Source organism: Schistocerca cancellata, chromosome 3 (genome assembly GCF_023864275.1).
Source record: "Schistocerca cancellata isolate TAMUIC-IGC-003103 chromosome 3, iqSchCanc2.1, whole genome shotgun sequence".
Lineage (NCBI taxonomy): Eukaryota > Metazoa > Arthropoda > Insecta > Orthoptera > Acrididae > Schistocerca > Schistocerca cancellata.
Genome location: NC_064628.1, coordinates 133,678,341 through 133,694,733, shown reverse-complemented (window position 1 = coordinate 133,694,733; position 16,393 = coordinate 133,678,341). Strand labels below are relative to the sequence as shown.

The 16,393-nt window shown below is 36.9% G+C and overlaps 1 protein-coding gene across 1 annotated transcript in view; it reads left to right on the top strand.

The window, feature by feature from the left end:
* LOC126174755 (calmodulin-binding transcription activator 1) overlaps positions 1 to 16,393 on the top strand; it is a 1,816,127-nt gene that overhangs the window by 1,681,001 nt on the left and 118,733 nt on the right. Inside the window, exons 22-24 of the mRNA XM_049921082.1 lie at positions 2,334 to 2,426; positions 2,934 to 3,001; positions 4,688 to 4,857. Coding sequence (XP_049777039.1) covers positions 2,334 to 2,426; positions 2,934 to 3,001; positions 4,688 to 4,857 — 331 coding nt within the window. The remainder of the gene's footprint in view (positions 1 to 2,333; positions 2,427 to 2,933; positions 3,002 to 4,687; positions 4,858 to 16,393) is intronic.

The following is a 16,393-nucleotide window of genomic DNA, read 5'->3' as shown; positions in this document are numbered from 1 at the left end:
TATTCATTTGGTTCAGTGAGAAAAGAGAGCATGGTGTTCCAATATATTGTCCAGTAAGAATACTGGCTTCCAAGTTAGGTGACACTGCAAGGCATTATAAGGGGTGTGAAGATTAAGCTACAATTATGGCTTACAGCGATGCATCGAGAAGACACAAATTTCTACACCTGTTGATAGGAAAATCAAACCATCTATGTCCTTTGAAATATGTTAATTGCTTCTGTTTGCCAGTTGTTTACAAATCAGAAAATATGCATGGATAGTGAGCAGCATTTCTAAGAACTAGTTTCATGACTAGCAGTGCTGCCTGTTGTACCTCAAAGAACAACAGTGACATGGAAGTGGACTACGAAAGTGGCATTTCAGGGGAAGAAATTTTGCCTTGTGTGGAGACAACAGCACATCTGGAAAAACTATCAAAAAATTCAGCTGAAAACTACTCCAACCAAACTGATGTTAGTGAAACATCTACATGATGGTGGGTGCTCTCAAATACCACACAAGTTTGAAACAAAAGAAACTTGCAGACTATTTCTGTAAATAAATGTTAGTAAACTATAGTAACTATAGAGTTTCTCATTAGTGCCAAAATAAGTAGTTAGCATATTGTAGTACATATTAGAACTTTGGTATTTAGTAGAATACTTCCAGATTATCTGGGTTTTTGTAAATCCAGATTACATCTGGTGTCACCTAGTCTGGATAAACAAAGTGCTTGTGTAGTGCACTATAATCTGCTTTGCCAATGGGCTGTGTCATTTTATTCCTTTAGCAACGAGCTGTGGTACTGAGGCACAGAGATTTCAGTGTGTACCAAGACTGCAGATATGCAGCAGAAAGTAAACTAAAAGATTAATTGTGTAATTTGTTTTGATATTATCAAAACATTGTGACTCACTGTCATAATAGTACCTAAAAACACATAAACATTATGACCACCTACTTAATAGCGTATTGCTCCACCTTTGGAACGCAGTACAGCAGTTATTCCATATGTGGCATGGATTTCACAAGTTCTTTGTGGGTTTCCAGAGCCATATGACAGATCACCTAATACATAAATTACAGCCAATACTTTGTGGGTGCAGAGCTGCTACCTGGTAAAAAGTCCCAGATGTGCTTGATCAGGTTCGTATCAGGTGAATTTGGTGCCCACTGCATCAGAGTGTGTTCACTATGATACTCCTTAAACCACTGTAGCACAATTCTGGCCTAGTGACAAGGACAGTTGTCCTAACAGAGTACACTATTGCTATTGGGGAAGACATCAAACATGAAGGGATGCAAGTGGTCCACGATAATGGTCATGTAGTTGACAGTTGTCACCGTCAGTCTGTACCATCACTAGTATGATTCACTTTTCATCTCTGGTTTCCTCATACAGAGTAACTCTCCTAAGAGTAATCAGGCAAATTTTCTCTGGTGTTTTGGCACATGTTTGCAATTTCTTTTTTGCAACCTGTAGTTGAAGTCAGTCATAAGAAATCCTGCTCATCACATATCATGTACGATGCCTGGCATAAACAGAATGCACTGGTTTGTTTCCCATCACAAACAAATGATTTTAAGTGGAATTTCATGTACCCATTCTACAGAGCAGTCCGAGATTAATCTAGCAATATTCCTTTTATTGGTGTGTATTAACATAAATAGTAAAATTGTTCAGCATGTTTTACTGTTCCTATTATTACATGTTAATAAAACATATAACACACTAGACTAATTTCGGACCACTATATCAATTGGGCACATAAAATTCCACTTTGAAAATCATTTAGTTTGTACAGTTTGTAATTGGAAACAAAACCAATGCCTTCCGACACTTGACATCGTATGGAAGATGTGGTGAGCAGTATTTGTTTGGGCAAACTCCAGCTTCACATTACAAAAAAGAAATTGCAAATATCTGCTGAAACATTAGAGAAAATGTGCCTGACAACCTATAGGAGAGACACCTGGTATATTTCCCTTACTGTGACACGTTTCCACGACACCCCCATGTGGCATTCATACATTTGGCAGTGGTCATAATGTTTTAATTCATCAGTGTGTATCATGTCACTTTCCTTTTCTTGAAAGAAGTTTATAGGTGTTCACTAGCACATCTTCAGATGACCAGTTTAAACTTAACTGTTCATATGGTTGTGTGTGGAAAAAAGTTAGTGCTGCTATTTTCTTGCTTGATCCAAATATATTTTTTCATGACAGTACTATTTTTTGTAAATTGCTTGTCCCTTTCCTGCTGAAATAATTCCTCTTTCCAGCTTTAGATTTTTTGTTCCTTGTTTTTGTTCTTTGGTATTATTGAATTACACGCTTGACTTCTGGTTCAGGCGAAGTGGCTACTGGAGCAAGAAGTGAAAGTCCAATGATTGACGAGGAGGGAGTATCTGATGAGGATCTGGAAAATAAGCAGAACATTGTAGGTCAGTTATAGCTATAGTCTGTCTCAGAACTGGACCATCACAGTTCCCTTATTAGTCGTAGATATTTTCTATGTTTTGTTCCAACTGTATCTGTATGGGAAGATTGCATAATCATTTATTTTCTTCTTTTGTATACTGATAATAGTTTCCTCTATATCACTTTATTAAGAACTGTTGAAAAATAATTTTAATGATGTTATGATATGGAAGCTAAGTTGCAGAAAATCTGCTGATTATAGCAATTAGCTCAAACACACAAAGTTTACTTTGATAACTGAACATTGTCTTTTAATTTTGTGTAATCAAGAGAATGTAAATTAGTTGTTACTCCAAATTCTGTAGTGTGCATTTTCTATGTGAAGATTAAGTTGTTGCTTTTTTCTAAATTTATTTTTTATTAGAAAATGTTAAAGCGCATACATATTTAATTATTACCTACATCTTTCTATTAATACTAATTTAATGAAATAATTAGAAACAAGCTGAAACATAATTTTCATATTTCAGGGGAGCAGGAAGTGCGTGTTTTAACTTTAGCGGAACAAATAATTGCTGCAATGCCTGAAAGAATAAAGGTGAGCGGTTAAATGCAACTTGCTATCCCAGTTATCATTTATTTTACACTTGCCCTATGTGTCATCATAGTTGTGACCTCTTTATATCAACAGAACATTTCTGTGCATTTATGCTGTGTTTTGGTGGACCTTTTTGTGTTTGAGCCTGTGTAGAAGTGGAGATAAAGTATCTAGGCTGTCAACATGCTGTTAATAATTGTGTTACGGTACTGTCTCTTGAGATGACGTTGGGCTCCCATTAAAATTGTTTAGGAAATGTATTGCTATTTATAATTTATCAGCAACCTATAGTTGATTTATTGTTAGAAATGATAAACTGACTCAGTATTAACTGAAAAACAGACTTATTGCTCTTGGTTTCTAGAAAAGGCAATCAAGAGATAAGAAAAGTGAAAGGGAAGGGGACAGGATAAAAGAGTGGAACAAAAATGAATGTTTAAAATAAACAATGAAAGTAATATGTTAATGATAAATGGAAATAGTCAAACAAATAACTTTTTGAATCTTTTGAAATTTTATCGCCCGTCTTTGTTCATCAGTTCTTAATCAAAAGTATATTTTCAGTTCTTTTTATCATTATTTTCACTGTGCGTTTTGTTTATGGGATACTTCTTCATAACATCATTGAGCATGTTTCAAATGTAATGTGATATTACTGCTTTATGAGGGTTGTGGATATTACTGTTTTATGAGGGTTGCGGCTCAAGGATTAAAATCCAATTCCTATCTTCAGGGAATTGAAACTTTCAACTTAAACTACAATGAACACATTAATTACACTGGAAATTTATTTATTTATTTACTGATTGATTGTATCTATGATGGCACGTTGCAGTACAAATTTTGGGAAAGTCAACAACCCTGAAATTATATACACAAATTCTGTAAGAAGTACCGTAAATGAATATGTGAATTAAACATCTAGTATAAAACTCACCTTACACCATTAAATAAATCATACATGAAGTAAACAAGTGGATGTGAAGGAAGTACTTTACAGAACCATGTACTCACTACCTGAGCGGAAATGACAGCACTCTATGACTGTGCCCCCCCTCCCTTTAATAAACCTGTGTTCTTTTAAAGTAGTTCAACATTTAGGTGGTTTGTGTGAAGGATTTTGTTAGCTGTTGTGTTCTGTGTGTCAACATAAAAGTTTATTAGTTGTTTGTTGTATATCACATTTCATGAATCTGTGATACAAATATATTACTAGCATTAGTCTGATATTTACAGTGTTTTGTCTCTATCAGTTACATTTCATTTAAAGAATAAATAATTTTTGTAATGTAAATGTGTGATAGAAATATATAAAACACAATGAAATTGGCTGATGCCAAAACAATTTTTCTTGATCTTGACCGGTCTTTATCTGTATACTGAGAAAAAGTAATAAAAACACTTATACTGACTGTTTTTAAGTACCATACATAGAAGACAAATACATTTTTTTATGAAATACAGCAATCATTGTGATTCTAACCATTTTAAGATGTGCAAAATACTATGGTCACAATGTCAGTGAATAACTCAGATTTCATGTAGAATAAAGAAAACTTATGTTTTCCAGTCATGTATTTGTTGGTAATTGTATAACATTATGCAAAATATTCTGTTTCATGTTTATGTTATGTGATTCATATTTATGGAAGCATTACCACTGCAAATTTATTCTGAAAATTACAGAATGAGAGTGCAGATGTAATGTTGGACCAGGACAGTTCACGAAATGACTCATCAGCTGGAAATAGTGATACCTTACCAGAAGTCTTCATGGAACCTCTTTTGATTGATGAAACGTCTTCATCATTTGAGCCTGTAGAATTTAACTTTGAATTCAGTGATCACAATTATAGGTGAGTATTAATTTTTGTTTTAGTTTTTGTTATTGTTTTCAGCATCAAAGCCACAAGGCATAAGATCACTTTTTCATCCTTCCTTGTATTTTTATGTATAAAATACAGGAAGGGTACAGCAAAATGCAACAAAATATTCTTTCAGTTTAAGGTCCTTTGTAACTGTAATGGAACAGTTTCTTCTGTCTCTCTGTACGAGGTATAAAATGTAAGGCAAACAGATATATGAGGGAACTCATTTACTTTACTAAACACAGGACCTTTTTGAGATGACAAAATAAAAATAATGTGTGGCTGCAGTCAGTATTTGGGTCAGTTTTTTACAAATGGAGACATCATAGGATCACAGACTTTTTTTTTGTAAAGTGTAGCTTTTCTGTGATGAAAGGGAAAATGCAAATACAATGTAAACTAAATAAACAAATACAGATAAAACAATTTTAATGCCAAATGAGCACTGGAGAAGAGAATAGTAAAAATAGAGAGAAAGTGCCATTATGAAACAAAGATAAACATTATCAGTTGCAGAAAATGAAAAAGGGTAAGTCCATTACAGGCACTCAGGAATGAATATTGAGTTATTAGGTTTTAGGACACGAGTTGTGGAGAAAATAAGTTGGAGGGAAAGGCCCAAGGGATGAGTGAAGGCATAACAACTAATCTAGAACATTGACTCAAAACATCTTTCAAGATTATTTCTTGTGTCTTTAGGAAGAAGCAGGTCTTAAATTCTTCTGAACATTAAAAATATACTTTCTTTTAAATGTGCATTTTGTTTCACACATGTCTTTTATGAAGATTTACATTCTGAGTTACATTAATCTCCTGAGAATTTATTCACATTGTTTGTTGCACACCTGTAAAATTTATTTCAATTAATCATTGAGAAGCAGTGTTCTTTATACTGCCTCAAAATAGTTATGTGTGTCCCCAGAGAGATATCTGGAAGTGTTGTAGATATATCTTTAACTTCAGGTATGCCTCCTTTAAGTTTCTTGAGGGATGGGAAAAGAACATAACTTGAAGTATTTCTTGATCAGTCATTCCATAATCTGACTATAAAGGAGATCTTTCTGGGATGTGGAATTAAGCCACTGATTACGGGATTAAGGGGAAAGCACAGATTACATTACGAAGTGACAGGAATGAAAATTTGGTCAAATGCTGAGAACTCTGGTAGAGTAACATGTAAAGCTACACCTAGTTCATTGACAAATTATGGTTGTGATTGTTAAATTGTATAATTATTTAGTGTTTAAAAAGAGGTGGTCATTTGTGGATTTTTGGTTATCTGTTGTGCATGTGAAGTGTATATGATAGATAATACATGCCTTCAAAGTGGGATGTGATTGCAGTATTACCATGAGTTGTGGTACCTGTGTGAGATTTGTGAAACCTCCATGAGTCAGTGTACGGATTGGAAATGTGTGATGCATAACAGATGATCACATGCCATGACAGTATGGAGTGACATCATGGCAGAACAGAATAAATTGACTGGCCTGATTTTATATTCATTCAAATATAAAATCTCAAGAAGTTCATCAGGTATTGAACTCTGTTATGTAGTAGTACCACACAAGATGATGGTAATGAACATTCATATACAATATATGGAGCTTTTAAGTGAAGAATTACTTTGTATTCACTTGTAGAAAGTCAAAATTTGGTGAAGTTTCTCAGATCTGAGAACAAACATAACTGCAGCAGTAATGAGGTCCATCAACATGCACTGGCACAGCCTGAAAAAAATTTAATTACAGGTGTAGCAGTTTAGAGTTTCAAGAAAGCGATGAATTTGAATTGGAACACTGAGTATATTGACATATATTTCAAGGGGAACATCACATTCTGACCATGAAGGGACCCATAATAGTTTGTGCTGAAAATCAATAAAATTTGAGAAAGAAGAGATGATAAAAACTGATATTTTAATAGGAGATGCATTGAGGGTAATTCTCTTTGGTCATTAGTAACCCTGTCAAGAGCAGAATGTTATGATGAAATAAACAAGTAAATACATTGAAAAAAATAAAGAGATTTGAGCAGATATCATTTGTTTTTGAATAATTTCCAAATTAATTGACAACCATTATATTTACAAAGTATTAATCAAGTCCATGAGTTGGAAGATTGGCAGCCACAACTACAAATGGCTACTATTGATTTAATCTGGTCCAGAGCTATGTTACAGCAATTGGTGGTGGTGGTGGTGGCGGCAGTTGGGGGGGGGGGGATGCACTCATGACACAGTGGCAGGCCTGGTTTACTGAATCCAGCAATCCAATTCTCTGTTGACAACACAGTGCTACAAGTTATGCGAACAACTTTGGTGAGCTGAATGGAAACCAAATTAACATTTTTTGTAGTGTGTTTTGTGGATACCTAATGTGAATTTGTGTTCAGAAGAATTGTCTTGTGGAAGTGATCTCCACCACTGTAACAGTAGTTTGCCAGAGATGATTAGTTGTCAATTAAATATTATGTTAACTGTTTGTCTATACTGACCCATAAGATGGAAGAGGTATTGAAGATGATGGCAAACTTAAAAGCTCAGACTGGCTTAAATTATGTGCTAGATAAGTCAAGTGCTAATTATAGGTGAAGCTAGCAACTACAAATGATAGGATAGGTCAAACCATATCTGACTTAAATGCAAATACAGATCCTCCGGGTGTGAGATTGAAAAAAACTCATGCTGAGGCAGAAGTTCAGATGATTATTAAATGAAATGATGAAATAGATACTATGAGTGTTATAAAGGAGAAAATAAATAAGCAGGTCCAAAAAAGGGAAGAGCATATTGGAAATATCTAAATTAAAACAATAATTTCTAATTTAATCCTTTGAGGCCTAGTAGTTTCTGCCTCAAACCACAACATTATTCATTTTGTTTTGAAGTACCAGTGCTGTGGACCAGGGCTTTTGTAGCATTGGTGGTTCATGCTAAAGGCACTGGTACTTCAAAACAAAATGAATAAAATTGTGGGAAACATTCCACGTGGGAAAAATATATCTAAAAACAAAGATGATGTAACTTACCAAACGAAAGTGTTCATTATGAAATCCCCAAACCACCTTCCCTACCCTCTGGCTCCTACCCTTGTAACTGCCCCCGGTGTAAAACCTGTCCCGTGCACCCTCCCACCACCACCTATTCCAGTCCTGTAACCCGGAAGGTGTACACGATCAAAGGCAGAGCCAGGTGTGAAAGCACCCACGTGATTTACCAACTGACCCTGCCTACACTGTGAAGCTTTCTATGTGGGAATGACCAGCAACAAACTGTCCATTCGCATGAATGGACACAGGCAGACAGTGTTTGTTGGTAATGAGGATCACCCTGTGGCTAAACATGCCTTGGTGCACGGCCAGCACATCTTGGCACAGTGTTACACCGTCTGGGTTATCTGGATACTTTCCACTAACACCAACCTATCAGAACTCCGGAGATGGGAACTTGCCCTTCAATATATCCTCTCTTCCCGTTACCCACCAGGCCTCAACCTCTGCTAATTTCAAGTTGCCGCCGCTCATACCTCACCTGTCATTCAACAAAATCTTTGCCTCTGCACTTCCTCCTCGATTGACATCTCTGCCCAAACTCTTTTCCTTTACTTATGTCTGCTTGTGTCTGTATATGTGCGGATGGATATGTGTGTGTGTGCGAGTGTATACCTGTCCTTTTTCCCCCTTAGGGTAAGTCTTTCCGCTCCCGGGATTGGAATTTCTCCTTATCCTCTCCCTTAAAACCCACATCCTTTCGTATTTCACTTTCCTTCCCTCTTTCCTGATGAAGCAACAGTGGGTTGCGAAAGCTAGAATTTTGTGTGTGTGTTTGTGTTTGTTTGTGTCTCTATCAACATACCAACACTTTCATTTGGTAAGTTACATCATCTTTGTTTTTTGAATAAAATTGTGGTTTGACATAGAAACCCCTGGGGCTCAAAGAGTTAACAGAAGAGTACATACTGAGATGATTAATCAATGTAACTGAATGAACAATTTAATGAGATAAATAAGAATTTAAAACAGGTTAAACATTTTATGGAAAATGAATTTACCAAGGTACGTGAACAAATCTCAGACACTATCAGCAGAATTAATGTATTAGAGCAAAACAAAGAGTCAGATGTAATTATAATCTCAGGATATAATCTTGCAGCCTTGGGAGAGCATGCTATTGATTTAGTTGAATAGTAGGTTCAGGAAAAAGTTGGATCAGCTATATGTACTCTCCATTCATTGGCTGAGACAGTAAGGATAGACTTGGTATTCCAAAGGATGCGGAAGGAGTTAGTTAAAACGTAAGATTAGTTTAACTAAAGGAAATTTAATGAAAATTGTGGGTTGTCAACAGAATTAACATAAGAACTTCATTTAAAGAGTGGGGAAATTTTAATGAAATAATTCCAGAGTTCACATCTGAAGGGGATGTAGATTCCATGAGTTTCTTAAGGATGTTATCTCAATCACTGCCCAAACCTGGGATAGTTAAAAAAAGATTGATTTCACCTTTAGCTATCTAGAAGAGAATGCTGCAGAGTGGGTAACCATACACACTAAGTAATTCACCTCTTGGAGTGACATCCAGAATAAATTTTAAAATAAGTATTGATCATGCAGTACTCGAGAGAAGTTAGCATTTGAGCTATTTATTGATTAATTAATAATAATAATAATAACAGGATACCCCAGTCAGAATGAGAAAACATCAAACTACAAGTACAACAAATACTGGAACAAAATAATGTGCAATCAGAAGAAGAAGAAAATACAGTTATAGACTCAAACATCCCAGAGCAAACAAACAAAGAACAACACGCATCAATTAAACAATCAGAGGAAAACGAAATCTTAAGACAGCCACCAGAACAAGCACAAATAGAACACGAAGTGACACACATGTTAGATATAGAAGAAAAATTTCAGCTGACATATATAGAATACAAAGACACAAATACAGAATTAGACCATTCTTGCATAGACCACCAAATAACCCACAAGTCAAAACAACAATAAAAACTATCAACACAATCATACACAACAAAATAAATGAAAACACAACTATGGAAGAGTTACAACTACTGGTTTATATAGGAGCACTCACTACGAAAGGATGTGGGTTTTAAGGGAGAGGGTAAGGAGTCATTCCAATCCCGGGAGCAGAAAGACTTAGCTTAGGGGAAGAAAAGGACAGGTATACACTCGCGCACACACACACACACACACACACACACACACACACACACACACACACACACACACACATATCCATCCGCACATACACAGACACAAGCAGACATTTGTAAAGGCAAAGAGTTTGGGCAGAGATGTCAGTCGAGGCGGAAGTACAGAGGCAAAGATGTTGTTGAAAGACAGATCGAGGCGGAAGTACAGAGGCAAAGATGTTGTTGAAAGACAACTTAAATTATTTAACAGTTACATTGCAGACCCATTCACATTCCCTGATACACTTACACATGGAATAACTTATCTGAAACCTAAAGATCAAGCAGACACAGCAAACCCAGCTAAATATCGCCCCATAACATGCCTACCAACAATATACAAAATATTAACTTCAGCCATTACACAGAAATTAATGACACATACAACACAGAACAAAATTATAAATGAAGAACAAAAAGGCTGTTGCAAAGGAGCACAAGGATGTAAAGAGCAACTGATAATAGATGCAGAGGTGACATATCAAACTAAAACTAAACAAAGGTCGCTACACTATGCATACATTGATTACCAAAAAGCTTTTGATAGTGTACCCCACTCATGGTTACTACAAATATTGGAAATATACAAAGTAGATCCTAAATTGATACAGTTCCTAAACATAGTAATGAAAAATTGGAAAACCACACTTAATATCCAAACAAATCCAAATAATATCACATCACAGCCAATACAGATTAAGTGTGGAATATACCAAGGAGACTCATTAAGTCCTTTCTGGTTGTGCCTTGCTCTGAACCCACTATCCAACATGCTAAATAATACAAATTATGGATACAATATTACTGGAACATACCCACACAAAATCACACATTTGCTATACATGGATGATCTAAAACTACTGGCAGCAACAAATCAGCAACTCAACCAATTACTAAAGATAACAGAAGTATTCAGCAATGATATAAATATGGCTTTTGGAACAGACAAATGTAAGAAAAATAGCATAGTCAAGGGAAAACACACTAAACAAGAAGATTACATATTGTATAACCACAGCGACTGCATAGAAGCGATGGAAAAAACAGATGCCTATAAATATCTAGGATACAGACAAAAAATAGGAATAGATAATACAAATATTAAAGAAGAACGTAAAGAAAAATATAGACAGAGACTAACAAAAATACTGAAAACAGAATTGACAGCAAGAAACAAGACAAAAGCTATAAATACTTATGCTATACCAATATTGACCTACTCATTTGGAGTAGTGAAATGGAGTAACACAGACCTAGAAGCACTCAATACACTTACACGATCACAATGCCACAAATATAGAATACATCACATACATTCAGCAACAGAAAGATTCACATTAAGCAGGAAGGAAGGAGGAAGGGGATTTATTGACATAAAAAACCTACATTATGGACAGGTAGACAATTTAAGAAAATTCTTTCTAGAACGAGCAGAAACTAGCAAAATGCACAAAGCAATCACTCATATAAATACATTGGCTACACCACTGCAATTTCATAACCACTTCTACAACCCTTTAGATCACATAACATCAACAGATACGAAGAAAGTAAATTGGAAAAAGAAAACACTACATGGCAAGCACCCGTATCATCTAACACAGCCACACATCGATCAAGACGCATCCAACACATGGCTAAGAAAAGGCAATAGATACAATGAGACGGAACGATTCATGATTGCAATACAGGATCAAACAATAAACACCAGATATTACAGCAAGCATATTATTAAAGATCCCAATACCACAACAGATAAATGCAGACTTTGCAAACAGCAAATGAAACAGTAGATAACATCACAAGCGGATGTACAATACTAGCAAATACAGGATACCCCAGAAGACATGACAATGTAGCAAAAATAATACATCAACAGCTTGCCTTACAACATAAACTTATAAAACAAAACGTTCCTACATACAAGTATGCACCACAAAATGTACTGGAGAATGATGAATACAAATTATACTGGAACAGAACCATTATAACAGATAAAACAACTCCACATAACAAACCTGACATCATACTCACCAATAAAAAGAAGAAATTAACACAACTAATAGAAATATCCATACCCAATACGACGAATATACAAAAGAAAATAGGAGAAAAAATTGAAAAATACATCCAACTGGCTGAGGAAGTCAAGGACATGTGGCATCAGGATAAAGTTGACATTATACCAATTATACTATCAACTACAGGAGTCATACCACACAATATCCACCAGTACATCAATGCAATACAGCTACATCCAAACTTATATATACAACTACAGAAATCTCTAATTATTGATACATGTTCAATTACCCGAAAATTCCTAAATGCAATATAACATATACCGTACAGTTAAAAGGAAGTCATGCTTGATCAAGGTCTGTGTCACTTTCCATTTTTGACCAGACATAACGTCTGAGAAAAGAAAGAAATAATAATAATAATGTAATGGTATCATTATCCACCCCATTCCAGTGAAGGAATGAAGCAAAATACTGTAAGGTGAAGAAACAGAATAATAATAGTATGAACAATCAAAATCATACTAGGAGCCAAGTACTAAACCACAACAATGAGAGACATACAGGCCCAAATGTATCAACAAACAGGACTTTCTCACACCCCTCATCAGAAAACAATGAATGTTCTGGAGCCGAGTCAGGCTCTAGGAAAATGAAATGTATAACAGTGGGCCGTGTTTTGGAGAGTAAAGTAGATAATCATTTAGACTGTGGTGATACCACAAGAATTATGAGGAAAAAAATGCATGTCTGATATTACCCGTAACTGGTGTATATGTGCTAAGTATAACCACCACCACCTGTAGAGAATGATGCAACGTGTTTGTGTGACATCAGAGTAATGTGAGTTTGTGCAAATTATACTGTGTTGCGGCAAATGAAACAAAATTAAACCTATCAACAAAAGAGATGTAACCATTACTCATAACTGATGCTGCTTCTCCAAATGAGAAAAGTTAACATTTCAGACTTGGTGGGTTTGGTTTTGCTTCTTATGGCAAAACACAGTATAATTTGCAGAAACTCACCTTGCAATAGCTATAGTGTCAGTTTTGAAAACCTGGAGCTTGAAGGTGGAAGACAGGGTAATATGCAGACAGAGTTTACTGCTTAAACATCATGCATTAGTTAATAAGAGTGAAAAGCTAAATGCATTGTACATAACAGAGATGGGAGGGTGCGGTGGTAGTCATACCGATGTTGAAGGTTGAACAGTGTTTACATAACAGCTAGTATATGACATGTTGTTCCACAGGTGGCTCTCCCTTTAATAGTGTATGTTTTGTCAGTTACAGGACTGTTATAAGGTGGTGGTAGGAGGCTTCATAAGGCAAGTCTTGCAGCGGGGTCGGTCAAGGGGTAGGACCCATAGGGTAGGGAGATGGTGAAGAAGGAGCATAAGGTCTGACAAGAATACTGCAGAGATTGGGAGGGCAACAGAAAGCTATTCTAGGTGGTGGTGGGCAAAATTTTGGACAGAATGGATCTCATTTCAGGGCGTGATTTTAGAAAGTCATGGCCCTGTCAAAGTAGCTGATTAACACATTTCAGACCGGGATAATACTGAGTCACCAATGGTGTGCTCTGAAGTTGTTTTTTGGAGGGATCAGCAGTACCAAGACTGGATGTGATAGCCCAGGAAATCTGCTTTTTAACTAGGCTGTTGGGGTAATTACGTGCAGTGAAGGCTGAGGTGAGAATGGTGGTGTATCACTGTAAAGAGCCTGCATCTGAATAAATAAGTCTGCCTTGGAAGCCATGGCTCTACTGGAGGGAATGTTTGACTTGGAAAGGATGGCAACTGTCAAAATGTAAGTACTGTTGTTTGTTGGTAGGTTTAATGTGGGCGGAAGTGTATAGCTGGCCTTCAGTGAGGATGAGATCAACATCAAGGAAAGTGGCATGGAATTTGGAAAAGGACCATTTGAAGTTTAATTGGGAGATTCCAGGAATTTTAGCAGGTCAGTCTCACCTTGAGTACATGTGGTAAAGATGTCACCAATGTATTTAAACCAAACCAGGGGCTGAAGGCTGAAGACTTATGGATCCCAGGAAAGCCCCCTCCAAGCAACCCATGAAAAGGTTGGCATAGGAAAGAGCCATCATGGTTTCCTTGGCTGTACCCCTGATCTGTTTGTATGTCTGCCTCTCAAAAGTGAAGTAGTTGATGGTAAGTATAAAGTTGATTAAAGTGAGTAGGGAGGATATCATAGGTATTGAATCAGGTGGGTGCTGCCTGATGAAATGTTCAGCAGCAGACAGACCATGTACCTGGTGGATGTTGGTATAGAGGGAAGTGGCATCAGTGGTGACAAGCAAGGTGTGTGGTGAATGTGGGACGAGCACGGATTTCAAGTGATCTAGGAAATGGTTGGTATCTTTGATGTAGGAGGGGAGTCTTTGTACTATGGGTTGCAGGTCTTGATCAACTAAGGAAGATACACATTTGGTGGGTGCTTTGAAACCAGCAACTATAGGACTGCCAGAATGATTGGATTTGTGGATCTTAGGAAAAAGGTAAAAGGTCGGGGTGCATGGTTTGGGTGGGATGAGAAGTTCTATGGATTGAGGTGTTAGTCCTTGTGAGATCAGTTTGAATTACAGAGACGGGATCTTGATGGGAGACACTGTATGTAGAGGTATCTGACAGCTGGCGTAGACCTTCAGTAACATACTCCTCTCAGTCTAGTACTACAGTGGTAGATCCTTTGTCTGCTGGAAAGATAATGATGGAGTCATCAGCTTTTAAGGAACTTAGAGCATGGAATTCAGCAGAGGACAGGTTAGGGTCATGTAGAGACCTGAGGAATGATTTTGAAGCAATGCTGGATGTGAAGAATTCTCAGAAGGCTTGTAAGGGATGATTTTGTGTTAGTGGTGGTGGATCAAGTTGGGATCATGGTCTCAACTGTCCATGGCAGGATTCAAGGTCAGGTTTGCTGGTGAAAGGTTTTGGGGATTGGGTTGAAAAGTGATATTTCCAGCGGATATTACATGTGAAGGAAAGGAGGTCCTTTATCAAGACAGCATGATCAAATGCAGGTTTAGGGCTGAAAGTGAGAACCTTACTAATACGCATAATTCAGGGGGGGGGGGGGGGAGTGCTTTAGATGAGCGGTTAAAGACAGTGTACTGTTGTGACTGATTCTAGGGATTATGGATTATTCTTGGTCTGGAAGATAGTGGTGAAGGCTGTGGGATGTTAAGGAAGTTGGCCAAGCTTGGTTTGTAGGAGAGGAGTGGTGGTTGATGGTATGGCTGTTTAGGAAGCTGTAGGCAGGAAGGGACACACCACTGTTTAGGGGAAGGTGGGATAGCTTTTTGATATGAAGTCGGGCATGTTGTTGCAGTTTCAAGATGGCTTGGTTGATGATACCATTCAAGGAAACATGAGGGGCAGATAACTGCAGGATTTTGTAGAAGGAGAGAAGTCTGGTAGAGTGGAAATTGACTGATGAGGCATATAGATCACAGATTAGCCAGATAAGAGCAATATATTGCTGTATTTGAAACTGTAAAAGAGCCTGGTGTAGGGTAGGATTTCATCCAGAAACAGGGGCTTTCAGTGTTTGGCCTTTTGGAGTAACTCCAAGAGACAAGCAGGTTTCAAGAAACAGAATGTGGGACCTTAGTTGTGATAGTGCAAAGGCATGGTTTTTGAAAATATGGGATGTAATATGGGATGGGATTCATCATGGCAAGGGAGGACAGTTTGGAGAGTTAGAAACTGTGGAAGTAGCATAAATAAATAAATAAGCAGGGAGTGGAAAAGGTAGAAAAAAGGAAGAAAAGCAAGGGAAAAATGTCAGAAAAATTAGAAAAATTCATACAAAAATCATTAATAAGAGGTAATGAGTGGGTTATCTATATGATACGAGAAAAAGGTTGGAAAAAAATTCATTGGGAAAGTCATGAAACAGACAAAATTTTAAAAACTGGGGAAACAGAAAGCAAAAGTCTGCTTATTACTCTGTCTTCCACCTATAATCTCCAAGTTTTCAAATCTTGTCCGATGCAGTCCCCAACAATCAGTCTTTCCTTCTCATTCCATACAGTAAGTCTCCCCTGACCCATGGTTCTGGGTAACTTTCCTGAAATCTGCCCCTTTTCCTAGACCTCTCCAGTCCTTTTCCTTCACCCCTCTTCCTTCCCCTTCAACGCTTCTGCCTGAAGAAGGAGCCACTGGCTCCAAAAGCTTGCCAATTACAACAGTCTTTTATGTGTGTGTTCTACTGCCACTTGGTGAGTAGATTTTTTATCTATCCAATTAAATAATTATGTCAA